Source organism: Dryobates pubescens, chromosome 11 (genome assembly GCF_014839835.1).
Source record: "Dryobates pubescens isolate bDryPub1 chromosome 11, bDryPub1.pri, whole genome shotgun sequence".
In the NCBI taxonomy this organism is placed as follows: domain Eukaryota; kingdom Metazoa; phylum Chordata; class Aves; order Piciformes; family Picidae; genus Dryobates; species Dryobates pubescens.
The window spans coordinates 12,449,734-12,475,116 of record NC_071622.1 but is presented as its reverse complement, the minus strand read 5'-3'; the positions used below and the strand labels follow the sequence as shown (position 1 = coordinate 12,475,116).

General features: G+C 44.5%; 1 protein-coding gene across 2 annotated transcripts in view; it reads right to left on the bottom strand.

Moving 5' to 3' along the window:
- The window catches only part of COP1 (COP1 E3 ubiquitin ligase), a 165,704-nt gene that overhangs the window by 63,537 nt on the left and 76,784 nt on the right, over window positions 1-25,383 (bottom strand). For both annotated transcript variants that reach the window (XM_009904077.2, XM_054165727.1), the window contains exons 13-15: window positions 22,683-22,791; window positions 20,861-20,942; window positions 12,608-12,724 (exon numbers count right to left, since the gene is read on the bottom strand). In XM_009904077.2, the coding sequence (XP_009902379.2) occupies window positions 12,608-12,724; window positions 20,861-20,942; window positions 22,683-22,791 (308 nt within the window). The remainder of the gene's footprint in view (window positions 1-12,607; window positions 12,725-20,860; window positions 20,943-22,682; window positions 22,792-25,383) is intronic.

Genomic DNA, 25,383 nt, shown 5'->3' with positions numbered 1-25,383 from the left:
TGATGATACACAGGTGTTCAATGTGGAAAAGAAGTAATGTACACTCTAACTAGGTAAAGAGACAGGGATCTATTGGGGAGTCCAACAGAGCTACAAGAATGATTAAGGGACATCAACATCTCTCCTATGAAGAAAGACAGAGAGCTGGGGCTGTTTAGTCTTAAGAAGGCTGAGAGGGGATCTTATCAATGTCTAGAAATATCTGAGAGGTGGGTGTCAAGATGGAAGGTGCCAGGCTCTTTCTGGTGGTGCCCAGTAACAGGACAAGGAACAACAGGTACAAGCTGGAACCTAGGAAGCTCCACCTCAATGTGAGGAGAAATTTCTTTACTGTGAGGGTGACAGAGCCCTGGAGCAGGCTGCCCAGAGAGGCTGTGAAGTCTACTCTGGAGACTTTCAAAATCATAGAATCAATAAGGTTGGAAAAGACCTCAAAGATCATCAAGTCCAACCTGTCACCCAAGACTTCATGACTACTAAACCATGGCACCAAGTGCCATGTCCAATCCCTTTTTGAACACCTCCAGGGATGGTGACTCCACCACCTCCCTGGGCAGCCCATTCCGATGGCCAAAAACCTCTGCGAAGAACTTTCTCCTTGCCTCAAGCCTAAACTTCCCCTGGTGCAGTTTGAGACTCTGTCCTCTTGTTCTGGTGCTGGTTGCCTGGGAGAAGAGACCAACCCCCACCTGGCTACAACCTCCCTTCAGGTAGTTGTAGAGAGCAATAAGGTCTCCCCTGAGCCTCCTCTTCTCCAGGCTAAACAACCCCAGCTCTCTCAGCCTCTCCTCATAGGGCTTGTGCTCAAGGCCTCTCCCCAGCCTTGTTGCCCTTCTCTAGACACATTCAGGAGTCTCAATGTCCTTCTTAAACTGAGGGGCCCAGAAATGGACACAGTATTCAAGGTGTGGCCTAACCAGTGCTGAGTACAGGGGCACAATGACTTCCCTGCTCCTGCTGGCCACACTATTCCTGATGCAGGCCAGCATGCCATTGACCTTCTTGGCCACCTGGGCCAAGAAATCCACCTGGATGTGCTCCTCTGTGGCCTGCCCCTCTGTGGTCCCTTCTGATCCCTATCATTCTGTGATTCTATGTGAAAAGCAACTAGATTCATACGTCTGTCTACTGTCTGTCTTTGTGAACTTCTTAAGATTCAAGTGGCTAACAGGGCCCCCTTAGAAGAACCTAACATGCATAAACACTTTCATTTAAAATCTACACAATGCTTAGATTCTCAGGTACTATGGAAAGATGCCCTCATTGTGAGAGCCCACACTGCATTCACAGGCTACAAATCATAGAATGGTTTGGGTTGGAAGGGACCTTAAAGACCATTTAGTTCCATCCACCCTGCCATGGGCAGGGACACTTCCCACTAGACCAGGTTGCTCAAGGCCCTGATCTTGCTGTGCAGTGTGGTGATCTTCACCAGTCAGTATGGAAAGAGCAGCGTGTGTTGTAAAAGCCTGAATGTACCCAAATAAAAGGCTGGAACAGTTCATTGATGCAGGAGATAAACACAGGAAACCATTACAGAGGATGTCATTCCAGTGAGCAATTCCTTTAAATGAGCTACCAGAAAAACTGCAGCTTTGGAAACTGCCGAGGTTGGAAAGGATTAAACTCTAAGGGATACAGCAACAGCTAGTAGCAAGAGCAATTTGGCATTCTGAGGGAAAGATGAATCGGAGTTGCCTATCTGTTCCTGAATTTCAAGGCTCATTTCAATTGAAATTGGAATTTTATAACATTGCCTAAATGAGTTCTATGCCAGTTGTAAGACAAAGTGTTCAGGAAAAGAATATTTAAGCAAACAATTAGCACGCTCATTGCAGCTAATGACAGATTTATCCTTTTCTCCAGAGAATCAAATGGAGCTTTTCAAGTTCATTTGATTCCTTCACTTCTTACTGAAGTGTGACGACCTCTGGGATAATGCTAGGAAGCTCCCAGGAGGTCTCTGGATTGTTACTCTCAGTTCATTGCAAATGCTTCACCCAACACAAGTCAGAGACTACTTTTCCTTGTGCAAGTTCTATACACTTTTAAACTCTCCAGCTCATGTGAAGCTTACACACAGAACACATGCTGCAAGCCTATCAGTGGTTTCATGTCCCCCCCATCGTTTCCCAGGGAGCAGCTGCCTGATCATATGCAAGATCCTGCCCAGCCAGCTTTTAACTGGAAAAATGTTGAATAACATGGCACAGCTACAGCCCTCCTGATTGTCAGGAAAAGCAGAATGAGGTTCACCTACCAGTTACCGATTGATTTTACCAGGACAGCAGAAGGTATAATTTGGTATTTCACTTTCATTTACATCCCAGCATCCACAAATCACACAATGTTAGGGATTGGAAGGGACCTCTAGAGATTAAGTCCAACCCCTCTACCAAAGGAGGATCACCTCCTTTGGTCACACAGGTGGGTCTTGAAAGTCTCCAGAGAAGGAGACTCCACAGCCCCACAACCTTTCTGGGCAGCCTGGTCCAGGGCTCCATCACCCTTACAGTAAAGCAGCTTTTTCCTCCTTTTGAGGTGGAACTTCCTGTGTTATAGCTTGTATCCATTGCCCCTTGTCCTGTCACAGGACACCACTGAGAAGAGACTGGCCCCTTCTTGACATCCACCCTTCTGATATTTATCAACATTGGTAAGATCTCCTCTCAGCCCACTCTTTCCAGACTAAACAGGGGGTAACATTTAAGTCAAACCTTCAAGGTGGTGTCCTAACCTAAACAATCCCATTGAGCTCATTGCTTCCTCCACAATAAGGACTCTTTGGACAGAAATATGATCGCAATCATGCTGGCAAAAATACAGATTCCTTCAAACAGCCCTCAGCTGATTGAAGTGCTGTAGGTGCTTTCAAAAGTAGCAAGTGAAGCTTTGCAATGAATTCTGGAATGAATTTAAATAAGGTGAATTTAAATTGCAAGACATAGACCTTGTCCCCTACTTCTCCTGCCAACAGCCTGATAGACCATGGTCGAGAGGAAGATCATTGAATACCCACCAAAAAAAGACACCCTGCAGGTAAGGTCCAATGGAACTACAGGGTGAGCCCTCGACTGCTGCATGCCATCCCCATTTCCCAAAGGCTCAAGTGTGAGCACTGCTGGAGAGTTTTTTCATGGGCTTTAAAGAGCTGCCTAACCTTTGTCTATGCTTCTGATCACTTCGATCAATTCATACACTTAAAGTAATCTTGTAGCTTAAGCCCAAAGAAGCTGCTTAACTCCACCCTAAACATGTTCTCTTCACACAAACAGATTCTTTCTGAGTCACTGCAGGCTTTCAATAGAGCAGAGTACTTACCTAGGAGAATCTATTAAGGTAAGGCCTTGCTTTCAGCTGGAAAACATTAATTCTCTTCCAAAAAGGCACACTGCCTTTTTGGCCATTAACATCACATCATTCTTCTGAGCAGAGTGACAAGCCAGGCAAGCCACCCAGATCTGAGGCAACATGAAAGGCTAGCTCTACAGAGAGATGCTTGGGAAAGAAATCACTGCTTCAGTTACTGCCACAGAAAAAAATAAATCAATCAATATTTCACTGGACAAAGATGTCTCCAAAGTGGTCCTGCTTGGATCCCAGGTATATTAACAAAATTGAACAATGTCGACAAAGAAGCCACATCTGACCTTGAACTAAGTGCATCAGGGCGCTGCAGAGATCTGAAGGGGTGGGTAAATAGTTGCAAATGAAAACAAAGCTGTTGACATAGCAACAGGAGCCCTCCAGCACACAGGGTGCTGTGGCTCAGTATCGTTACATTTGTGGCTGTTCAACAAAAGAAAGGTAGCAGAAATCAAAGCCAGAATACGATGCTGCTCTCTAATGCTGAAGACAGTGCCTGGGAAAGACCTTAAAACAGCATCCAAAACCTGCTGGGGAAGTGCAAAACGATCTTGGAGGGAAAAGAACATTCTAGAGATGTGTCCTTGCTCAGTGTCACTGTACTCTGCCATGGTGAGGCCTCATCTGGAACACTGCATCTGATTCTGGGCCTCTCAGTTCAAGAAGGACAACAAACGGCTGGAGAGAGTCCAGCAGAATGCCAAAGAGACGCTGAGAGGACTGGAACATCTAAGTTAGGGGAAAGGCTGAGATACCTGGGGCTGTTTAGCCTGGAGAACAGGAGACTGAGAGGGGATCTCATTATTGCTCAGTAATAAAAGGTGAGTGCCAGGAGGATAAAGCCAGTGGTGTCCAGTGACAGGACAAGGGGCAATGGGTGCAAAGTGGAATACAAGAGCTTCCATGAAAACATAAGGAAAAAATGCTTTGAGGGTGGCAGAGCAGTGGTACAGGCTGCCCGGAGAGGTTGGGGGGTTTCTGTCTCTAGAGGCATTCAAAACCCACCTAGACACGTTCCTGGGTGATCCTGCTTTAGCAGAAGAATTGGACTAGATGATCTCCAGAGATCACTTCCGACTCCTACCATTCTGTGAAAGGAACAAGTTGGAGAGACAGAGTAGGCAAGAAGGAGTACAAACCTCTGCATTAGGAGACCTCACATTCTCTGAAGATTTGCCCCTTGTTAGCTAATTCAGGCTGCAAAAAGCACCAGCTTGTCCGGGGCTCTCACTGTTGCTCTATGATCAGGGTATGAGATGATCCAGAAAAAGGCATTTCAGTTCTGGCCACACAGTTGCCAGTATGAAGGAAGAGACAGAAAAGCAAAACTGAGAATATTTAGGAGGGAGGAGGTTATCCCCAGCACAGGTAGTCTCAAACTCTGTGACTGTAAGGAGTAAAATCAACACTAGCACTGCCTTGTGTTTTCCCTGCCATGGTCACTTCACCTGAAATCACAGTAGCAAGGGTTTGTAACACCTCAGTGAAGTGGTTTAGAGATCTGCCCAAAGTTAAAATGTGATGAGGCACTGGAACGGGTTGCCCAGCGAAGTTCTGATGTGATGTTCAACGCCAGGTTAGACAAGGCTTTGAGTAACATGGTCTAGTGGAGGGTGTCCCCCCCACCATGGCAGGGAGGTTGGAACTGGATGATCTTTTAAGGTCCCTTCCAAACCAAACCTTCTAGGATTCTATGAAAACTGACCCAGCAAAAATTTAAGCTCTGACCACGCTGAGAGCTGTTCTGTTGCTCTCTTCCATCCATCTCTACTTGCCCACAGATTCCATTTATCTTGTGAAGCTCCTGGAGAGAGGAGAGGACATGCTTGATCCTGTATATCTGCAGCCCTGAAGAGCCCCTCTCATCCCCTAATCCAACCTGCTGCATCTCCAGGTCCTACATGGATAAAATTCAGCATGCAGAAAGATGATGCACTTACTGTGTTAAGAGCTCAGGAATCTTGAAGTTTTGATGCCATGATCTCTGCATAATATATGGGAAATGAAAGGTCAGTGGTAGCTGCTGACAGCATTACAGCACGCTGGGAATAAAGCCTCGCCGCTATCAATAGCTACTCTGAGCTCACTGGACTTCGCAGACACACTGATCTCACCCAGGCTGCACAGCTTGGACATTCAAGCTGCACACACTGCATGCATTTTCAGTCTTTGGTTTTGTTTTTAAAGCAGGGGAAATGGCACTGCTAGGAAATATATGGGGTTGAGGGCATCAATGCCATTGCTGAGGCAGAACAATAACAACTTCAGGCATGATTTATATCCTAATTTCAGGATAAAACCCCATCTATTTTTAAAAAGAAGGAAAAGGCCACAAAATTACCTGATTTGGTATTCGGCAGTGATCACAGTTTATACTGCCCCAGTGTTTCAACTCAGTTAAGCATGCAAATAGAGTATTTTATTAAAGCAACAGACAAAAAGGGGATCTTTTCTTCTTTATATGCCCTCTCCACTGCAACAGATTTTATCAGGCTGCAGCCAGACGCTCAAGCTTCCCTCTCACCTGAAGTGCCTGTCTGATTTCAGGAGAATTATTTCCCAACCCAAATATCCATTCCTCTCTTATACAGGCTCTACTTCCAGTTTATTGCTCATTTGTTCTGTTTTAAGGTACCAAAATGAACTTTTGGTCATCTAAAAGCTTTCAGAGTGAAGAGCCCAGAAAAGAACCATACATCAGCCATATAAGATGGTAATCTTGGGATTTGCTTCTACAGTGACAACTGAAGACTGTTTTTTCTATGGCATTTGAAGAAAATCCAGACCTCCCTATTAAAGGAGAGTGCTCCATATGGGGATACACAGTCCAGTAACAGTTTTGACCATGGCTACATCTAAATCAAAGCACCACAGTAACTCCTTCCATTACTGCTGCTCATGTTGGCCAACTAATACACTGAAACACAGAGGGTTTGACCAAGAGATCCACATAAATCAACCCCACACCTTGGCTTTCTCAGGAGGCATTACTGGAAGGGTCCTTAAAGGTCATCTAGTTCCATCCCCCCCCCCCCCCCCCCCCCCCCCTTTCTAGGCAACCTATCCCAGTGAAGATTTTCACTAATATCTAATCTAAATCTACTCTCAGTTTAAAAACATTACCCATCATCTATCACTACACTCCCTGACAAAGAATCCCTTCCCATTTTTCTTACAAGCCCCTCTAAGTATTAAAATGCAACAAGGTCTCCCTGGAGCCTTCTCCTCTCCAGGCTGAACAACCCCAACTCTCTCAATCTACAGTTGTTTCATGTTCAAAGCAGTTGATTCATATTGTCCTGCTGCTGCCAATGATGGGCAGAGACCTGCAGAGGAACTCTGCACAAGGGGAAAGGGCTGAAAACAGCAGCAAGCAGTTAAGCAGAGTCAGTGTGGTTTCATCAGGGAGAGGAGCACAACCAAAGCTGCTGGAGCAACAACATCTGTTTTGCTCACTTTGCCACAGGGTTCACAGCTTGCCCTTGCTTCAGAACCCATCAGCACAGTTCTCAGTTGTCCTGGATGAGGAATTAACAAGCCAGCTAAACCTGTTTAGCCACTGCCCCTTCTCCTCCCTCCTGGTTGCAGGGTCCAGGTTTGAGGTTGAGGAGCCAATAGGCAGGCACTGTTAAGGCTGCCTGGAGGAAGTGGAAGCTGGACCCTGAGCCTCAGTTTCAGAGAGGCAACTACATGTGTCAGACGCTATATGAGAAGGCGTGTGTGGTTTTGCCTGCCATGCCACATTTTGAACTGATTGGTGGGATTTGAATAGCTAATGTGCCATTGGGCCAGTCAGTTTTCAAAAAGAGAATTTATAGGGGAAGATTTCAGAGCCCACATCTTTGTTCTTTTTCTTCTCTCATCTCTCTAGTCTTCTCCCCCCACCCCAGTTCGTTAATGCGATTCAAGGCAGCAACAAGCACCTAACTCCTGCTCCTGTGTCCAGGGCAATTAGCTTCTTTTGTCCCAGTAGCGTAGTGTTTAGATCACCACCACAGCAGCATGTCTCCCTCTCTCTCACTTCCTCTAATTTTAGATACTACCTTTTAGATTATTCCTGCCTTTTGGATCACAAATGTAAACTCAGAGCATTGCTTCATTCAGCAAAGGTTTTGGTAGTTAACAGCTCAGTGGTTTGTGAGTAACTTACATGAATTTACCTGGTTATTTCTAAGGTTTATAGCTTGTTTACCTGTGGGTTAGCTCTATTGTGAACCTGAGGAGGTCCATCTTGCCACACAGAGCAGCACCGCTGTTGGTTTTCATGCTTACAAGAAGTTTCCAGTTTGTTCCTCTGTATTCCAAGTGCTGATTTTCCTAGACTGTTACTCCACTGTTAGCATCCTATTGTGTGTAATTAACCTATCATCAACTGGATCAAATTGGCTCAGGAAAATAATTTTTGATAATTAATACATCATTCATATTTTATCCTATTTCTGGCTTATCAATTTGATCAAAAACTGTATCATCAGTTCACTCCTTTTACTTGCCGATACAACATAAAAACTCAACTGCAGGTGGAGATGCTTCTTTTAAACAAAGACCTCTGGTTCTGAGCTCCCTACAGAGCCCTGAAGCCAAAGGCACATGACTGCCTATCTGCACTGCAGTACAACGGAGGGACACAGATGAGGGCCAAGCTGCCATCACACTCAGTACTGGATGTGCAGAATAGTCCTTTCTGCCCCAAAAAACCTCAGTTTGAGGACCAGAGGTCCTCAGCAGATAGAGCCACACACAGAACAAAAGGGCAATGAGACATTGCAAGAGGCTGCTGCATCAGCTCATAGAAGAGCTTAGTTTGAAAGAGAGCTTTAGAGGTCATCTAGTCCAACTCCCCTACAGTCAGCAGTGACATCTTCAACTACATCACATTACTCAGAGCCTCATCTAACCTCAGCAAGATTATTAATTCCAGGGATGGCAGATCTACCACCTCCCTAGGCAACCTGGGTCAGTGTTTCACCACCCTCACTGTAAAAAAAAAACCAACAAACTCTTCCTTCTCTCTAGTTTGAATCTCCCAGTTTTAAGTTGAAACCCATCAACCCTTGTCCTGTCACAACAGATCCTGATAAAAGATTGTCCCCATCTTTAACTATTAAAGCCTCTTCTCTGAAGCCTTTCCAAGACAACCTGGATGTGTTCCTGTGTGGCCTGCCCTAGGTGATCCAGCTTTGGCAGAGGGGTTTGGACTAGACGATCTCTGGAGGTCCCTTCCAACCCCTACCATTCTGTGATTCTGTGGTTCTTTAAGCACTGAAAGGCTGCAATAAGGCTCCCCTTAACTCACAACACGTTGGCAAACCTCAATGGCACTTAAGTATCTTCCTTTCTACTTTTCTTCTAAAATTGGAGAAAGTGAGAGAAAGCACAAAGCCACCTCCCTGAATCTTTTACCCATGCACAATATGGCACCATGGGCAGAGATGAGCCCACAGACATGACAAATGAGAAGCAAGACAGACCAGAGACAGGGTAGAAAGGACCTTAAGATATCTATCTTATCTCTGTGGAGAATGCAAAGGGAAAAGCAGAACAGAGATGCTGATCTAGTTAAAGCATCCAATTAGTAAAATCCACTGAATAGATGGACGCAAGTGGGTGAGATGTATTTGTCAAGGGCAGAAGAAAATGTTTCCTTAAGCAAGGTGTGAAAGAACAAACCTCACATGGATGGTTAAGAAAGACCCTTAAACAAAACAGGAGATGAAAATGGGGGGGAAGCAATAATAATTTCGGAAATATTAACACTGAAAAAACACAGGCTTGAAGTCAAATCTACCTTGCTAAAGCATGCCAGGTTAGCTTGATAGCTATTCTGCATACAGAGAAAGGAGGGGAACTGAAACATCTATGTTTAGTAATTTAATAGTGGTATATTAAGGCAATTTACTTCTTCCTTCTATACCTCAAATATTAAGTACCAATACTTCCACCTCCGCCAACCATTTCATCAATTGCTTATCTCATCAAGTCCTAAGTCTATAAATATGCAAAAAACACAAGCATAGACACATATATAGCATGAAGTTCCATCAAATAAGCACAGGAGCAGTACTCCTGCCTAAACGCTGCACAACACTTGTGAGGATGCAGCGTTGGGAAGTCCTGGCTGGTTTACCACTGACTAAATCACTGAATGAATAAACTGAAGCAATTTTCAAACCTAAAAATCTTCTTAACATGCCAAGGAGGCCAAGGCAGGGCCAGGACAGATTTCTAAAGCTGCCCACCACAGTGGTTACCAAATTAGCTTGGAATGGCCAAGTCAGTGTGCACAATCCACCCTTTTTGTTTTTTCTCCTTCCAATTTTTACTCAAGGAAACCAGATTTAACTATTCCTTTATTAATTTTACAGCCCACATGACACATCAAGCTATTTAAAAGTTAGATTGCTTATTTTATAGACTAAATTCTTAAGTATGACCAGCTGCATGTGATGGAGGAGAAAACCCTTTTGTCTCCAAACATGTCACAGAAGCATAGAATACTTTTGGTTGGAAGAGACCAAGTCCAGCCATTCTCTAACTCTTACCAGGGCTGGTGCTAAACCACAGCCCTCAGCACCACATCTCTGCATCTTTTAAACACCTCCAGGGACAGGGATTCAACCACCTCCCTGGGAAGCCTGTTCCAGTGTTTGAGAATCCTTTCCAGGAAGAATTCTCTTCTAATGTCCAATGTAAACATCCCTCGTACAACTTGAGGCCCTTTCCTCTTGTCCTGTTGCTCATTACCAGACAGAAGACACCAAAACCCACCAAGCTCCAGCCTCCTTTCAGGGAGTTGTAGAGAGCAGTGCGGTCTTCCCTCAGCCTCCTTTTCTCCAGGCTAAACTACCCCAGTTCCCACAACCACTCCTCACAAGACTTGTGTTCCAGACCCTTTACCAGCTTTACTGCCCTTCTCAGGACCTGTTTCAACACCTCAATGTCCTCCTTGTAGGGAAGGCTCCAAACCTGAACACAGCAGTCAAGGTGTGGCTTCACCAGTGCCCACTACAGGGGTAAGTCACTGCCCTACTCCTGTTGGCCACACTGTTGCTGATCTAGGCCAGGATGCTGTTGGCCTGCTTGGCCACCTTAGCACACGCTGACTCATACTCAGACTGCCTTGAGGTCTTTCTTTGCTCAGCAGCTTTCAGGCTATCCAATCAAGACTAGTTTACTCTAAGGACTGTGAAAGTAGGCCTAACTCATTTCTTTGCTCCAACTTTTTTTCTTTTTAGGAGTTCAGAAGTACCATCTTTCAAGATTCCAGTATACCTTTTAATTTCTCAAGCCGTTTTTCCACATGCATTCATGGCTGAAAGATCGATTAGAATTCCTTTGTGGAAAGTCATTCCCATCAGTTCAATTACTCCACGTAATTGTTTCAGCAATCATAGTTAAATATCCATTTCAGTTTTATTTAGAGACTCAATTACCAAGCATCAAGCAGATGTAAACACTTTTAAAATTTTATCTTCTCTCCCCCCCATACCTTCTTCCCCAGGACAAACACCATTTCAACCCTTGGCATTCTCTAGATCGTAAACATGCACATGTCGTCATTTAAAACCTCCATAGAACCCCTGGTGCTTGCAAATGCTTCTTCCCCAAACACTGTTGTTGAAGATGAGCCCACTGTGGTTTAGTAGGTGTAAGTGCAGGGATAAAGACATTCCTATCTGCTTCCATCCCACGCATCCTATGGCTCCGAAAGCCTTCATAGATTCATCTGCGCCCCTCTGCCTTTCAGGTGGAATCTCAGTTACTGATTTATCAGGAAGGATTCTGCTCTGTGGTGCTTTTCTGTATCTATTTTAATCAGTGGCTGATCCATTTGGAGCTGGTGCTCTCATCCTTCCCTAGAGCCTTTCACAGATAGGCCCTTTCATTCAAATGCTGCTCATAGGTATTGTAATTCAATTCTATTCTTGCATGTAATTCACTAAACTTCAGTAAGATGCCTGTCAAGCAAGTCAATATTTCACACTCCATCTTTTTTCTTTTCCTTTTTCTTTTGAAGAGTATCAAAATGCAAATTAATTCCCCCCTCCCCCGCCCCACCCCAAGAGTCACAATGGAAGTAAAATCAGGCTGGTGGTGGGAACACCTAGATGAAATGGCAAACCCATGATTGCAAGAATGATCACCATATCTCTCCAAGTCCAGAGATAGCAACTGTTGTCAGAACACCTAGTTACAAGTGCATTAAAACACCCCAAGGAGAAAGGAAATGCAGAGTTGGTTAAACATTTATAGGGACCTCAGTGCTTCAGTTGCTGCATGCAGAGCGTGAGACAGTTTCCTCCCAAAGCGATACCTGCTCTGCTCTCCAATCTTTGTATTATCACCAAGAAGTATTTAATCTAAGTGAATAAAAGGCTCATCATGCCTTCCCCACTGACTGCTTCAAAAAACACATTAGCAGTGATCTTTGCCCAGCCTAGGAAAACACAAGCCCACCCACAGGGATTGTAGTTGCAGCTCCGGGAAGCATGCAGCGCCGCTGCTTTGCGGCACGCCTCAGGTCAAACCAGTTAAACCCCCAGTATGGCTTTGTCATGTTTATAGAGCAAGGCTCTACACCAGGAAGAAGAGCTAGCACCACATTTATACACTAACTTTGCTGGAAGACTCTCCAAGCTAAGCTTTGCCTGGTTGCTGTAGTGATCTCTATGAACACACCTGGGTGTCTTGCTTTCATGAGCTTTTATCTCTACTAGGGACACCCAAATTAAAGGGTCAGGCTGCAGGAGGAAGCTGACACTTGGGTATCACGATGCCTTCTGCGTGACGGCACACTTGAAAGCCTTACTCAGGGGCATTGTACTCCAACTCCCCGAAAGGAGGTTGCAGTGAGGTGGGGGGGGGTTGGACTCTTTTCCCTGCTACCAGGTGAGAGAACAGGAGGAAATGGCCTGAAACTGCCAGGGGAGGTTTAGGTTGGATAGTAGGAAAAACTTCTTTCCTGAAAGTGTGGTCAGGCATTGGAACAGACTGCCCAGGGAGGTGATGGAGTCACTGTCCCAGGAGGTGTTCAAGAAACAGTGGACATGGCACTTCAGGACATGCTTTAATGGTCACGATGGTTGAGCTTGACCTTATAGACTTTCCAACCAAAACAATTCCATGATTCTAAAGACATCTTGGTCCTGTCCTGGCCACAGCAGCCAGCCTCATGTCATTGGAGAGAGTAAGATAGGGAAAAAGGAACAGTATAACTCTGCCCCAAACCTCTTTTACCTACCTGCACAGCCAAAAGCTAGGTGATACCGAGAAGAAGGGCTGAATTTGACACAACACACATTAGCCTTGGCCTCGATGCTTGCTACTGAGTTGTCCAAGTTGGTAGACCACAGCTTCACTAAAGAAACAAAAAGAGACATAGGTAAACAACAAAAACACAACCAAAAAAACCCCAGCCTCATCTGAAACCCTGATTGTCTCATAAATAAAGTCTGGAAAGCCAACTAAGTGATGATAGTGATCATAGAGGGTCACTTCCTGCTGTAAGGTTGAGAACATTCTTGGGTGCACACAGTAAACAAACATTCTGCCCACCACCATACACACAGGAGATGCTGCAAGTCTACATCTCACAGGGTTGAGAACATTAGAGCAGCTGACTAACCACATTTTAGAATCTTAGCCTTTACAACTACTGGAGCACAGATCTGAAATCATCAAGAGCAGGAGGGCTTGCATCTTTTTGGTTCCTTGCCCTTTATCTGGCATGAAAACTCCATCCTCCACAGAAGAATTGCTTTGTGCAGAATAAAATACACCTAGTTGTAAGCCTGAGCACAGCCAGTGAGAACAACTTGTTTTAGTCTCAAGAAACTGGCACAGACAGGAAAGAAATCAGTGTGCTGGCTTCTAATGATGATATATTTCCTTGGTACAAGGAACACTACTGTTCTACCAGCCTACTGTGTGAACACTGATTAAACTTTGTGCTACAAAATGAACCCTTCTCCCAAGTACTCATTTAGTGCCTCACAGGATGACCAGCAGACAACACTGGTAGCTTTTCAAAACTCAGCCTTCCCCACCCTCCACAAACACTTCAAGTCCCATTTAACCTTAAAGATGAAGAACACCAGGCACTCCCCACATAAATTCTACTATTCAAAGCTCTCAGTCCAGTTGAGGGGACAATGTCAACTGGCATCAACTCCCACTGACACCTACAAGTCAGAAAGTAAGGCTTGAAATGTTCTCCCTTCCCCCTTTCCTTGGTGAGTGGGTCGTGCTGTACTTATCACAACAAGTGAGCATGCTGAGGCAGGAAGCAGAGCAAGCTGAAGCTAATGTTTCAACATGCAGGAGCTACATGAAGGCTTAATCCCTTAAACAGCTCCCATGACCTGCCTGGCCTTCTTTAGATCTGTGGCCAATAGGTCCTCTGCTGTCTTTTTACAGGAACTTCACTTTGGCAGTGAAGTGAGCAAAAAAAAAATGGCAAAAGAACAGGAGTCTTATTAACCACTGTAGTCAATACATGAAAGGTAAGTTGTCTTAAGGTCTGTCCCCCCACACTGAGGAGTTCTTTGTATCACCTCTTGCTCAGCCCTTCGCAGGAGCTTTGAGGAAGAAGCAAGGCTTCCACATGGATTACTCAAGGATGTTTCAGATGCTCAGGAAAAAAGAGGAACACTGGCAGGTTTGTTGCAGCACACCTACTTTTTAATAGTTTGGCAAGCAATGAAAAAACACGATCATAGAATCAGAGAGTGGTTTGGCTTGGAGGAGACCTTAAAGATCATCTAGCTCCAACCACCCTGCCACGTGCAGAGATACCTCCTACTAGACCAGGTTCCTCAAGGCCATGTCCCAAAGTGCCATGTCCACAGGTTTCTTGAACACCGCCAGGGAGTCCGCTACCTCCCTGTTCCAACACCTGACCACTCTTTCAGGAAAGAAATTGTTCCTAATATCCAACCTAAACCTCTCTTGGTGCAATTTCAGGCCAGATATTAGGGAGAAGAGACCAACCCCTATCTCATTCCGACCTCCTTTCAGGGGTTTGTAGACAGCAGTGAAGCCTCCCCTCACCCTAACTCTTCTCCAGACTAAACCACTCCAGTTCCCTCAGCCACTTCTCACCAGACCTGTTCTCCAGACCCTTCACCAGACATGCTCTAGCACCTCAACTTCTTTCTTGTAGTGAGGAGCCCAAAACAGTACTCACGGTGTAGGCTCACCAGTGCAGAGTGCAGGGGCACAATCGCTTCATGTGGCTTGCAAGGAGGCTACATGATCTCACAGTTCAGTGATGTTCTGCTCAAATCTAATACTAAAACCACAGAGATTCATGAAATGGTTTGGCTTGGAAGGGACCTGTGGTGGGTTAATGCCCTTTCTGAAAACAAAGAGGGGAGGGCTTGCAAGTGCTTTGCCTTCCCTGCAGGGCATTTTCCCCCTGGGAAACTGAGTCTGTTCCACTCCCCCCTCCCTGCCCAGCTAGGGTATAAAAGGGAAGGCATTGGGGTCATTAGTTCTCCTTTTGGCTCCTTCGTCTCCTGGATGAGAGCTACTGCGGCTGCCCTCCTGCTCCTCTGCCACGTGGTCCGGCCTGATCCTTCTCCCTGCTGCCTCTGCGCCTCTTCTGAGAAAAAAATGGGTTTGTATTCTTCCTATTTGTCCCCCTCCCATCCATCCTTATTCCGTGCCCTTGTGAACCTTACCTGTTATTGATATATATATATGTTTTGTTTTTGTTTAAAGAAAAACTATTTACTTCTTTACTTCCAAGCCGATTCCAAATTATTGTTTGGTGGATTTGCTCCTTTCCCTTTTGCCCCCCTCTCCCCCCCCCCCCCCCCCCCCTTGGGAGGGAGGATGGGGGAGAGATTCTCAGCCTTGCCCCCATCTGAGCTCTTAACTCCCAGTTAAGGCTTAAACCATCACAGGACCTTAAAGATCATCTGATTCCAATCACACTGCCATGGCCAAGGGCACCTTCCACTAGACCACGCTGCTCAAGGTCCCATCCAACTTGGCCTTGAACAACTTCAGGGAGGGGGCATCCACAATCTGTTCCAGTGTCTCACCACCCTCACTGAATTTGTAATATCCACTGTAAATCTGCTCCCCTCATGCAACAATCCCTTCCCTCTCATCCTATCACTACAAGCCATTGTAAACAGTCCCTATCCAAAGGAGACAAGCTGCTCACCTACCAAACCAACAGCCACCTGGTCTCACTTTTATAGCAAAAAGCTAATTGAGGGCTCAGTTTCAACTTAGCTCCTTCTTTCAACCAAGTTTTTCAAGTCCTAAGTGAGGAAGAGTCAGCCCACGTGCTCAGAGCCATCATAACATTCGTTACAACTGACAGACACAGATTAAAGCCTGCAATTTGTGTGATCTAAGTGCCGTGGGATACGCTGGGCTCCAATTAGATATTAGTCAGTGCCATAAAAAAGGAATCTATGCCACATATAACACCACCTAATGAAACATGTCAAGTTTTACCTAGAACTGCCCATTATTTTTTAAGAAGAACTGACAGGTTAATAAAACATAATTCAGAAGGGTAGAGTTTATTTGCTGCAGCTTTCAGCAATCTTGCTGAGGTCGAGGCAGTAATTACACAAAGTACAGATGTCTTGGTAACACCTAGAGTTGTGCTGATGAAGCAAGCAACCATCTGAGATTGACTGTTTCTAAAACACATGTTCTCAAAGCATATGTTTCCTAATTTTGCAGCTGCTGACAGACATGCTTGTCTACAGCCAAATCTTTCCATAGACTCTTAGGATGGCTTGGGTTGGAAAAGACGGTAAAGATCATCTAGTTCCAACTACCCTGCCAAGGGCAAGAACACCTCCTACCAGATGAGCTTGATCAAGGCCCCATCCAACCTGCCTTTGAACGCTTTCAGGATTGAAGCCTCCACAACTTCTCTAGACAACCTGTTCCAGTGCCTCTCCACCCTTGTGATGAACTGCCCATGGTAGGGGGTTGGAACTAGACCATCTTTAAGGTCCTTTCCAACCCAAAGAATAAGGGCAGATCTTATAGCTCTCTACAATTACAGGAAAGGAGGTTGTAGTGAGAGGCCAGTGTTGGTCTCCTCTCTGAAGTAACTAGCAATCGGGTGAGAGGAAATGGGTTTATGTTGTGCCAGGGGAGGTTTAGGTTGGATGTTGGGAAAAATTTCTTCACTGCAGGAGTGGTCAGGCATTGGAGCAGGCTGCCCAGAGAGATGGTGAAGTTGCCATCCCTGGAGGCGTTCCAAGTGTGTAGATGTGGTGCTTCAGGATATAGTTTAGTGGTCACGATAGTCGAGTTATGGTTGGACTTGATGATCTTAGAGGTCTTTTCCAACCTTAATGATTCTACACAGATGTTCTGTGTCAGAACACTGACTAAAAGAGGCTGAAGCCTGTACTGCAATAGCTGAAGGTGTCTATGTACACAGCTGGTAAGCAGTGAGTAAGGATATTGATGTTGTGGAGCCTCCTTCTCCGGAGACATTCAAAACCTGACTGGATGTATCCCTGTGTGACCTTCTCTAGCTGAACCTGCCTTGGCAGGGGAGTTAGACTCAATCCCTTCCACCCCCTACCACTCTGGGATCTTACTGTGATATTTCATCCAGCATATCATTCCCGCAACTCTTATCTGGTCTTGTGATGGAGAGACTGCTGTTAATTAAAAACCCAAAAGCTATAACACAAAACAAGATAATGCTATCAGAAAACTTGTTGGCACAGATTTGAGGAATCTCTAGAAAAGGAGGAAGCTGCTGAATTTTCCTGCTGGGCAAAATTTTTTGCTGCACTGCCTTGTGCAGGTCAGGAGGATGATGATGTTAACTGATGACTGTTGGCAGGTGATGACCATGGGATATCCCTCCTCACATAAGACACAGGCAGGTATTTTGCTTGGTATTTTGACTACCAGCTTCTTGACCTTTCAAGATATTCCCAATTGAATTCTACCACCCCACAGATCTCGAGGAAATTACTGAACTTCTTTAAGCCAGGAAAATAAGCAAACTGAAAGTTCAACCTGATATTTTAAGAGCAATAAACACCTATAACTCAAATTCAACAGAGGCTGAAGGAATTAAGTATCACTGAAAATAAAACCCCAAACACTCAAAATCTTTAACAAAGCTGATGACCAAACTCAGATCTACAGTTCTCAGGTTAATTACCTCTCTGAAAGGTCATGCTTTTTTATGAAGCCAGCCCTGAAGATCTGCTTTGCCCCAATGAATTCAGGGCAAAAAACAGCTGAAGGATTAGCACCCATGGTGTCACTTACCAAGGCAGCACAGAAATGACTTTAATGAAACAGATGTCTATATTCCTCCTTGCCATGATACACTGAAAGATAACCTCTCACTCAAGCTCAGAGCTCTCAGATTCTCCAATTGTGTTCCATTTCTCCATTTTGAGCCCCAAAATAATGATGAGACTACAGCTCACAGAAAGGACATAAAACCAGTCAGTACTGCTTGTACCCCCTCCTTGAGCTTTCAAAACAACCCCAGAGCAGACAAAAGCTTCATCACCCCACAAAAGATCTCTGCCATGGTGGAGACTTAAATTCCACCCAGAAGGCAAAATATTTTGCTTTATTTCATCTAACTTCACCGTGGCCATTAAACTTGCATCCTGACCCAGAACAGATAGGGATGCTGGTTGAGAAGCAGCTTTAAATCATCAGCTAAGTGCAGTAGCTCCAGGTCCCAGCCTGGCACTTCAATGGCATCATTCTGCCTCCACAAAACAGAGTTTGTTTTCTGCTCAAATAGTAGAACCCCATGAAAAAAAATAAGCAACAACAAGAAAACCCAACCAACACAACAACAACATCATCACCATTTCTTACTTGGAGGAGAACCATAGCTTCTGCCATTGTTATGTGCATAAAAAGAACCAAAATTAAGCCTGTGCTGTTTCCACAAGCTGCTTGTAGCACAAGTAAACACTTCAATTTTCCTCACTGCTGTCTAGTTGGTGAACATCTTTGGATCTCTATAGAGACACACAACTACCTTTACCTTCTTTAAAAGGGAAGGGCATGACAACTGTAGATAAAAGCAAAGCTTGCATACAGACAGTAGTTACTTCAAATACAATAATGCTTTTATGCTCTCATTATCTGCTATTAAAGTAGAAAGATTTTCCACAAATAAGCATCCTGGATTATCTTCATGTAGCAATGAGGACAAAGCAGGACCTGAAGCCCAAGGATGCTGTTTCTAATTTTACCCCTAATAGCACTTTATTTGTTAGCACCCACTTTGCTGTGCCCAAGCCCTGGCAGAGACAGCTGTGAAGCACTGATGAAAAGTTCCTTCCCCAATAGATGCCTACTGAGCACTTTAAAAATTAGCTTCCAACTTGAAAAGACCGAGGAGAGACAGGCAGGTAACACAGGCAAGCGGGAAGAACTGGCAAAGCTGTCACTTTAGCTGCTGGCTTGTCCTGATCACTTGACAGGAAAATGTTAACACTCGTGCTTTCCGGGAAAGCAGAGCAAGATTAGCTTCAATTGCTCTGGTCACACCAATATCCATCAGCACTGAGACTGCTTGTCAGAAAGCCCTGTGTGGCCCCAAACAAGCAGAGAAGAGGACAGACGTGTGTATAGATTTTGGCTTTCCTACCAGATGTTGCATCTGGCCAAACATGTATTATTATATGCCCAGAGATACAGAATGGTAGCCATTGGAAGTGATCTTTGGAGATCATCTAAGTCCAACCCCTCTCCTAAAGCAGGTTCACCAAGATCAGGTTGCACATGGGGGTGGGTCTCTTCTCCCAAGTAAAAAGTCATAGGACACGAGGGAACAGACTAAAAGTTGCACCATAGAAGGTTTAGGTTGGATATTAGGAACAATTTCTTCCCTCTGAGGGTTGTGAATCCCTGGATCAGGCTGCTCAGGGCAGTGGTGGAATCTCCATCCCTGGAGGGATTTCAAAGATGTGTGGATGTGGTGCTGAGGGACATGGTTTCATGGTGACCTGGCAGTGCTGGGTTAATTGTTGGACTTGCTGATCTTAAAGGTCTCTTCCAACCAAAAGGATCCTATGATTCCATGATAAAAATGTTTCAGCCCCATTTTATTCACCAAAATCCCAGTACACCCTCAAAAGACCCTTTGTGAATCGCAACAGAAGTTAAGCAGATCTGCAGACTTCATTACAATAATTTCTACATAAACACTGCATTTTGAGAGACAATTACTGAAGAACAGAACTGTTAGACTAGAGACAGGAGCTCTGCTTGCAGCTGGCTTTGCAATGCTGGACAACTTGTTAACATGCTAATAAATGCAAGTCTACCTGGCAGATAAGCCTTTTCAAATGCATAGCATGAGTAGGGAGCAACGTGATGAAGAGGTTGATAATTTACAAGGTGAATGTTCACTCCTGCTACAGTTAAGCACAGAGAAAACACTCTTGACTTCCACAAAAAAGGGTAAGGAGAATAGTATTAAAAAAAATATTTAAAACCTCCCTTAAATATATAAAACCTCCCTTAAATATAAAACACTTGCCTAAGCAGAGTTTTACAAATAATATTAGCAGCTACATTAAGAATGCCAAATGCAACTGAGGAACACTAACACAGCTTTCTTTTGAAACAGAATTTAAAAGCATTTTAGAGGTGGGAGGAACAACTTGCAAGGTTTACTGTTGATGAAAAAAATGTCTTGTTTCCAAGCAAATCATGGGCTGTATCAGCCCATCTAGGAAAGCTGATCCCCACTGAATGCGAGAGGAACTCTAAACCTCTTGCTGCCTAATAATTCTTAATTTGATATTGTAAACATATCACAGGTAAAATCTTCTTCATTAGTGATGAAGAACACTACATATCACTCAGTGCTATGCTTGTCTTTGAAGAAGAATTAAGAAACTTCTAAAGAGGAACATTTTTCTGCCAGTAAGCCGAGAAAGGGCTTGTCTGAAGGGTTCTCCTAAAGCCCTTTGTCAAATGGACCCCGCAGGGAGTGTGCAAAGCTTGAGCGTTGCCCCCAGCACTCCCATTCAGCCCACTGCCAGACCCCATAAAGCTCTGAGAAACACACTGCACATCATGAAAGCAGGATGCCTCTCAGTGCACAGTCTTTTAATATTCAGAGCTACAGGTAAAACAGCAGCAGGCATTTTTAACTTCTGCTTTTTCTCCTCAACAAGCTCATTTTTGAAATATAAATACATGCTGCTCCCTTGAAAGGCCCCAAGGCTTTAACTCAACAAGCTTAACTAATGTTAAAACACATTTTGCTTTGTTTAGTGTCCTGGAAAATGCTAGCTAGAGAGCATATTACCTGAAAAATGAGAACATTGTACCAAGAAATCTTAATCCAAACAAAGCCCCTCTTTCTCTAAGAGAGGGTTCAGTAACACCTTTACACATTACAACAACAATACTGAAGGCAGCTGAGGAATCAGCTACTTGAAATGTCTTATTTTTGTTCCTCAAGGGAACACACAAAGTGTGAACCGTTGGAGATAGAGAAGAGAAATACCTTTGGCATCATCAGAGCCTGAAGCCAATAGCTTTGGGTCCATCAAGTTGAAGTCAACACTCCAGCATCTTTTCTCATGCTCCTGTTTAGAGAAACAAGCAAAATATTGCAAAGAAGTGAGCTGTAATTTGGTATAACAGTAGAAGAACAAAACCCGTATTTTGCTATGAATTGTCAGCAGTCCTGGACAGTAAACTTTCCTGTGCTTAGCAGTTTCTCCAAAAATCTTTCCTCCCAATCAAACCAATGCTTGTGGTTTGCTAGACATGCCAGGAAAGCAGAAAACAGTAAAAGGGCAATTAGAAACACCTAAAATGATTTTGGTTTTTATAGTGAAAAGAAGAAAGTAATGATTTCAGGAAACTGACATTAAAGACCTACTTTTGCAGCACCATTTGTTTGTGGTTCTGTTGTGTGCTGCTTCTTTTCCTAGCAGATCACAGCTGTGCCTCCCATTACCAGTAAGATGTTCCTTCAAAGACATTTCACCTTCTCACAAAGTCCAGGAAATCCTCACCTTCCTGTTGAGTGCCTAAACAAAACTTACGGTGTTTGACTGTTGTCCACTCAAATAGTCTTACGAGCCTGCACGCTCTTCCCCCCCAAAAATAGAAGACTTGTATTTGCTCTGCTGGCACACCCCACATGGAAACAAAACACTGCATTGAATGAAACCTGAAATGGAGTCAACCCCTTTGTTTAAAGCTTTTGCACAGGCTTGCAAGATGTTGACATGAAAAGCTCACCAGGACAAAGTGACTGAAGGCTTTCTAATACACACGAAGCAGATGCCAGTGTGCCTCTAATGCAAATCCAAATAAAAAAAACCCCAACATTCAAGTAATCTGATAGGAAGCAAAATGAGTTTGTTTTAACATAAGCAACAGCTGGTTCTCTCTAGGTTCATTATTCAGCCTCATCAAGAAGTGCAAAAAACACATCTGAGAGGGAAAGAGACAAGATTTATTTTGTCCAGCATAATTTCTTTTTAATTGAGATATGCAAAGGATTAGTGAAAGCAAGCGTTATATAAAATGTCCAAACACACAATGAGAAAGTACACAACTGCTTAAATAGGAATTAAAACTTATGCTGAAGCATCAAGGAGAAGGAAGTGAAGGCCAGGCTGCAGTTCATTATCACTGACCAGTTTCAATGCACTATGCTATCTACACAAGAGCCTGCGGCACTTCCAGCCTCTTCCCATGTGGAACAACCTCCCTTCCAACCTCTGTGTTCTGATGGCAAGCCTCTCAGAATCCATTAGATAAAAACACAATGTTCAAATTGCCTGAAATGTCAGAAACTTCTCCTGGAACAGCTCTTGCTGTTGAGCTCAGCCCACTTGCACATGTACACTGCTCTGCTGAGTGCAGGGCTGTATCAGGAAGGGTTCTGCCCACCACTCTGCTCTTCCAGCCTTGCCACTTAAGCCTGCATTTTGCTCTTCTGCTTTACAAGCACCTGCAGCAGCAATCACTGCAGGATTTTATGAAAGGCATTTGACAAAGCCTGAAGTGGAAGAGCTATAGAGAGACAGGTTTCTAAAGAAAGGCAAGACAAACAACTTGCAGGAACTCATTTCTCCCTGTGCAGCTTCCCTGCCCGAGAGAGGCAGCCAGAAAACGTCAACTGCCTCATGATTGTGACAAGAAGATAAAGCTGCTTCCCTCGGAGGGCTACAGCTCAATAAAGCTGTGTGGATGAGACACAGTAGCCAAACAGGAGGAGCATGCATTTCCCCCCTCAGACTGAATACTACTCCCCTGATACAGAGTCCCTGGTGTGTGGAATTCCATGTTGCTCACTGATTGCACGTTACCTGGTAGACCTTGGACCTTTGTCCTGTGAATCCATCCCAAAGGATGACGGTGCCTTCATAGTCACTGCTGGCTAGCAGGTTCTTGTGGTAACTACTCCAGCTGATACAGCTGAAAAGGGAAGAGACCTGGTCAGTCATAGATTACACCTTACAGGATGAAAATCCCTCTTGGAATACTTCAGGCAATTAATGTCCTTGCAAAGCATGCAGCACTTCATGAAGCTGCCCTGCTGAAACACTCAGGAAAGGGCAAAAACCAAACCCCAGAAATATGAAAAAAAACCTTTCTCCACAAAGAAAGTTGGCTTAAAACCAAAAACAACTATTGGCTTAACTGGCATTGCCCCCCTCAGGATGCAATGGTTTGGGATTTGGAGTATTTTGTATTCATCTCTAACATTGCAATTGGTTTGCTAATTGAATTCCACCCAAATTCTCAGAGACCTCAGGGTTTGACTTGTTAGCAGTAGTAGCTATCAGCAAGAGGTTGTTCAGTTTGCATTGGATTGGAAGGGACCCTCAGCCACCCTGCAGTCAGCAGGGACACCTCTGACTACACATCAAACATCAAGGCTATGCAGGACCACATGGAATGACTCTAGGGATAGGGCCTCAACCACATCCCTGGGCAACCTGTTTCAGCGTCTCACCACTCTGTGAAGAACTTCCTCCTGATGCCCAACCTACATCAACCCTGCTCCAATTTCAAACCATTGCCCCTCATCCTATCTTTACAAGCCCTTGTAAACTCCTATCACAGTCTTCCTGAAGGTCCCCTTCAGATACTGAAATGTAGCTATAAAGTCTTCCCAGAGCCCTCTCTTCTCCAGGCTGAACAGCCCAAATTCTTTCACAGGCTGTCTTCAGAGGAGAGGTGCTCCAGACCCCTGATACTTTTGGTGGCTCCTCTCTGGACTTGCTCCAGCGGGTCCATGTCTCTGTTGTACTGAGGGCCCCAGAGCTGGACACAGTACTCCAGGTGAGGCTTCACCAGAGTAGAGCAGCAGAATCAACTCTTTCAACCTGCTGGCCACACTTGTTTTGATGTAGCCCAAGATGTCAGTGACTTTCTGGGCTGCAAGTGCCCATTATTGGCTCACGTTCAGCTTCTCTTCCACCAGGGCTGCTCTCAATCTCATTATCTCCCAGCTCAGACTGATATCAAGTGTTGTCCTGACCTAGGTGTAGGACCTTGCACTTTGCCTTATTACCACCACAAAGGCAACTTAGCTAAGAGAATAAACTTACCTAACCTGTATGTAAAACACAGCTGCATGAGTGGTAAATCAGCCTCTCCTCTGGCATATATGAAACGTGTACCTATGTGCAAATCAAAGCTTGACTTCTGAGAAACTGTGTCCAGCAATCTGCAAATGCAGAGAGATCCCTCTTCCCATGCAGGAGAAAACAGCATTTTGTTTTCTGTGTGAAGCTTAGGAGATGCTTCTGAGTGAGCATTGCACACATATCACACAGGTTTGTATTTTAAACCAAATGAATTGTCTCTGAAAAACTAAATGACAATTCCACAGACAAACCCTAACTATCAGCAGACAAAACAAGAGCAGCAACACTGCCAAGTCACATTTGTAGCATTCTGGCACTGCGCCTCCCACTCTGACTCCCAGAAAAATATTACAGAGGTAAGAAAATTTGTAATAGCTGCTGACCAAACTTTGGACCATCTGGCAGAAAAGCATGCCAGTTGGTATCAACTGGGGTGCAGGGAGCCTAAGCTAAACTGACAGATCCAATTCATGCAGGTCAAACAGCTCTGACACAGTTAACTGGATTATGGGAGACCTAGGGACAATTTTTAGCCAAGAATATAAACTAGAAGTTCACAATTGTGTAACTTTTTACTACTGCTTTGTAGCTTGGGAGCTACTCGCTGATACATGATATAGGTACATGGGATACTGACTTGAGAGTAGCATACCTTGGTTCCAATATACACTTGCACCCTGTTTTCCTTAGAAATTTACACACAGAATGGTAGGCATTGCAAGGGGCCTCTAGAGATCATCAAGTCCATACCTCCTGCCAAGACAGCTTCATCTAGACGTGGTCACACAGGAATTCATCCACGTGTGTTTGGACTCTCCAGAGATGGAGACTTCACCACCTGGGCAACCTACTCCAATTGTTGTCTTGTTTAAAAAGCCAGCAAGACTGTTGTCCTGACTTAAAGTCAACAACAGTGGCTTTCTGCAAGCACTGCATGATGCTTGGAGAACACCTTCAGGACATCCCTTCCTCAGTGGATCACCGAGAGCTTTCTTCAGAACAGCTAGTACAGATGGAAATGAGACGACACTGCTTTCAGCCTGTCAAACACTTCTCCCTACAAGCACCTCTGTCTACCCATAGTCTGTTCCCACACTTGCACATTTCCTTTGGGTAACAGCACTCATTGGTTTCAAAACTTTGTATTTAGAAACTTAAAACAGTTTTATTCACTCAGTGTCAGTCCTCTTTCACCACAAGCTGCTAAAAGGATGGTTGAGCTCATACAGCTCAGGCAATGATTTCCCTGGTTTCACCTCCTCCATGATATGTGATTAATTACAAAATGGTACTGTCCTCAGTCCTTGTAGGTACAAGGAATGTCCACAAATGTATCATCAAGGAGCCATCATTATACCAGCTCTGACACTGTTGGGCACTCACACAGAAAAGCAGATCTTGACAGTCTATTGAT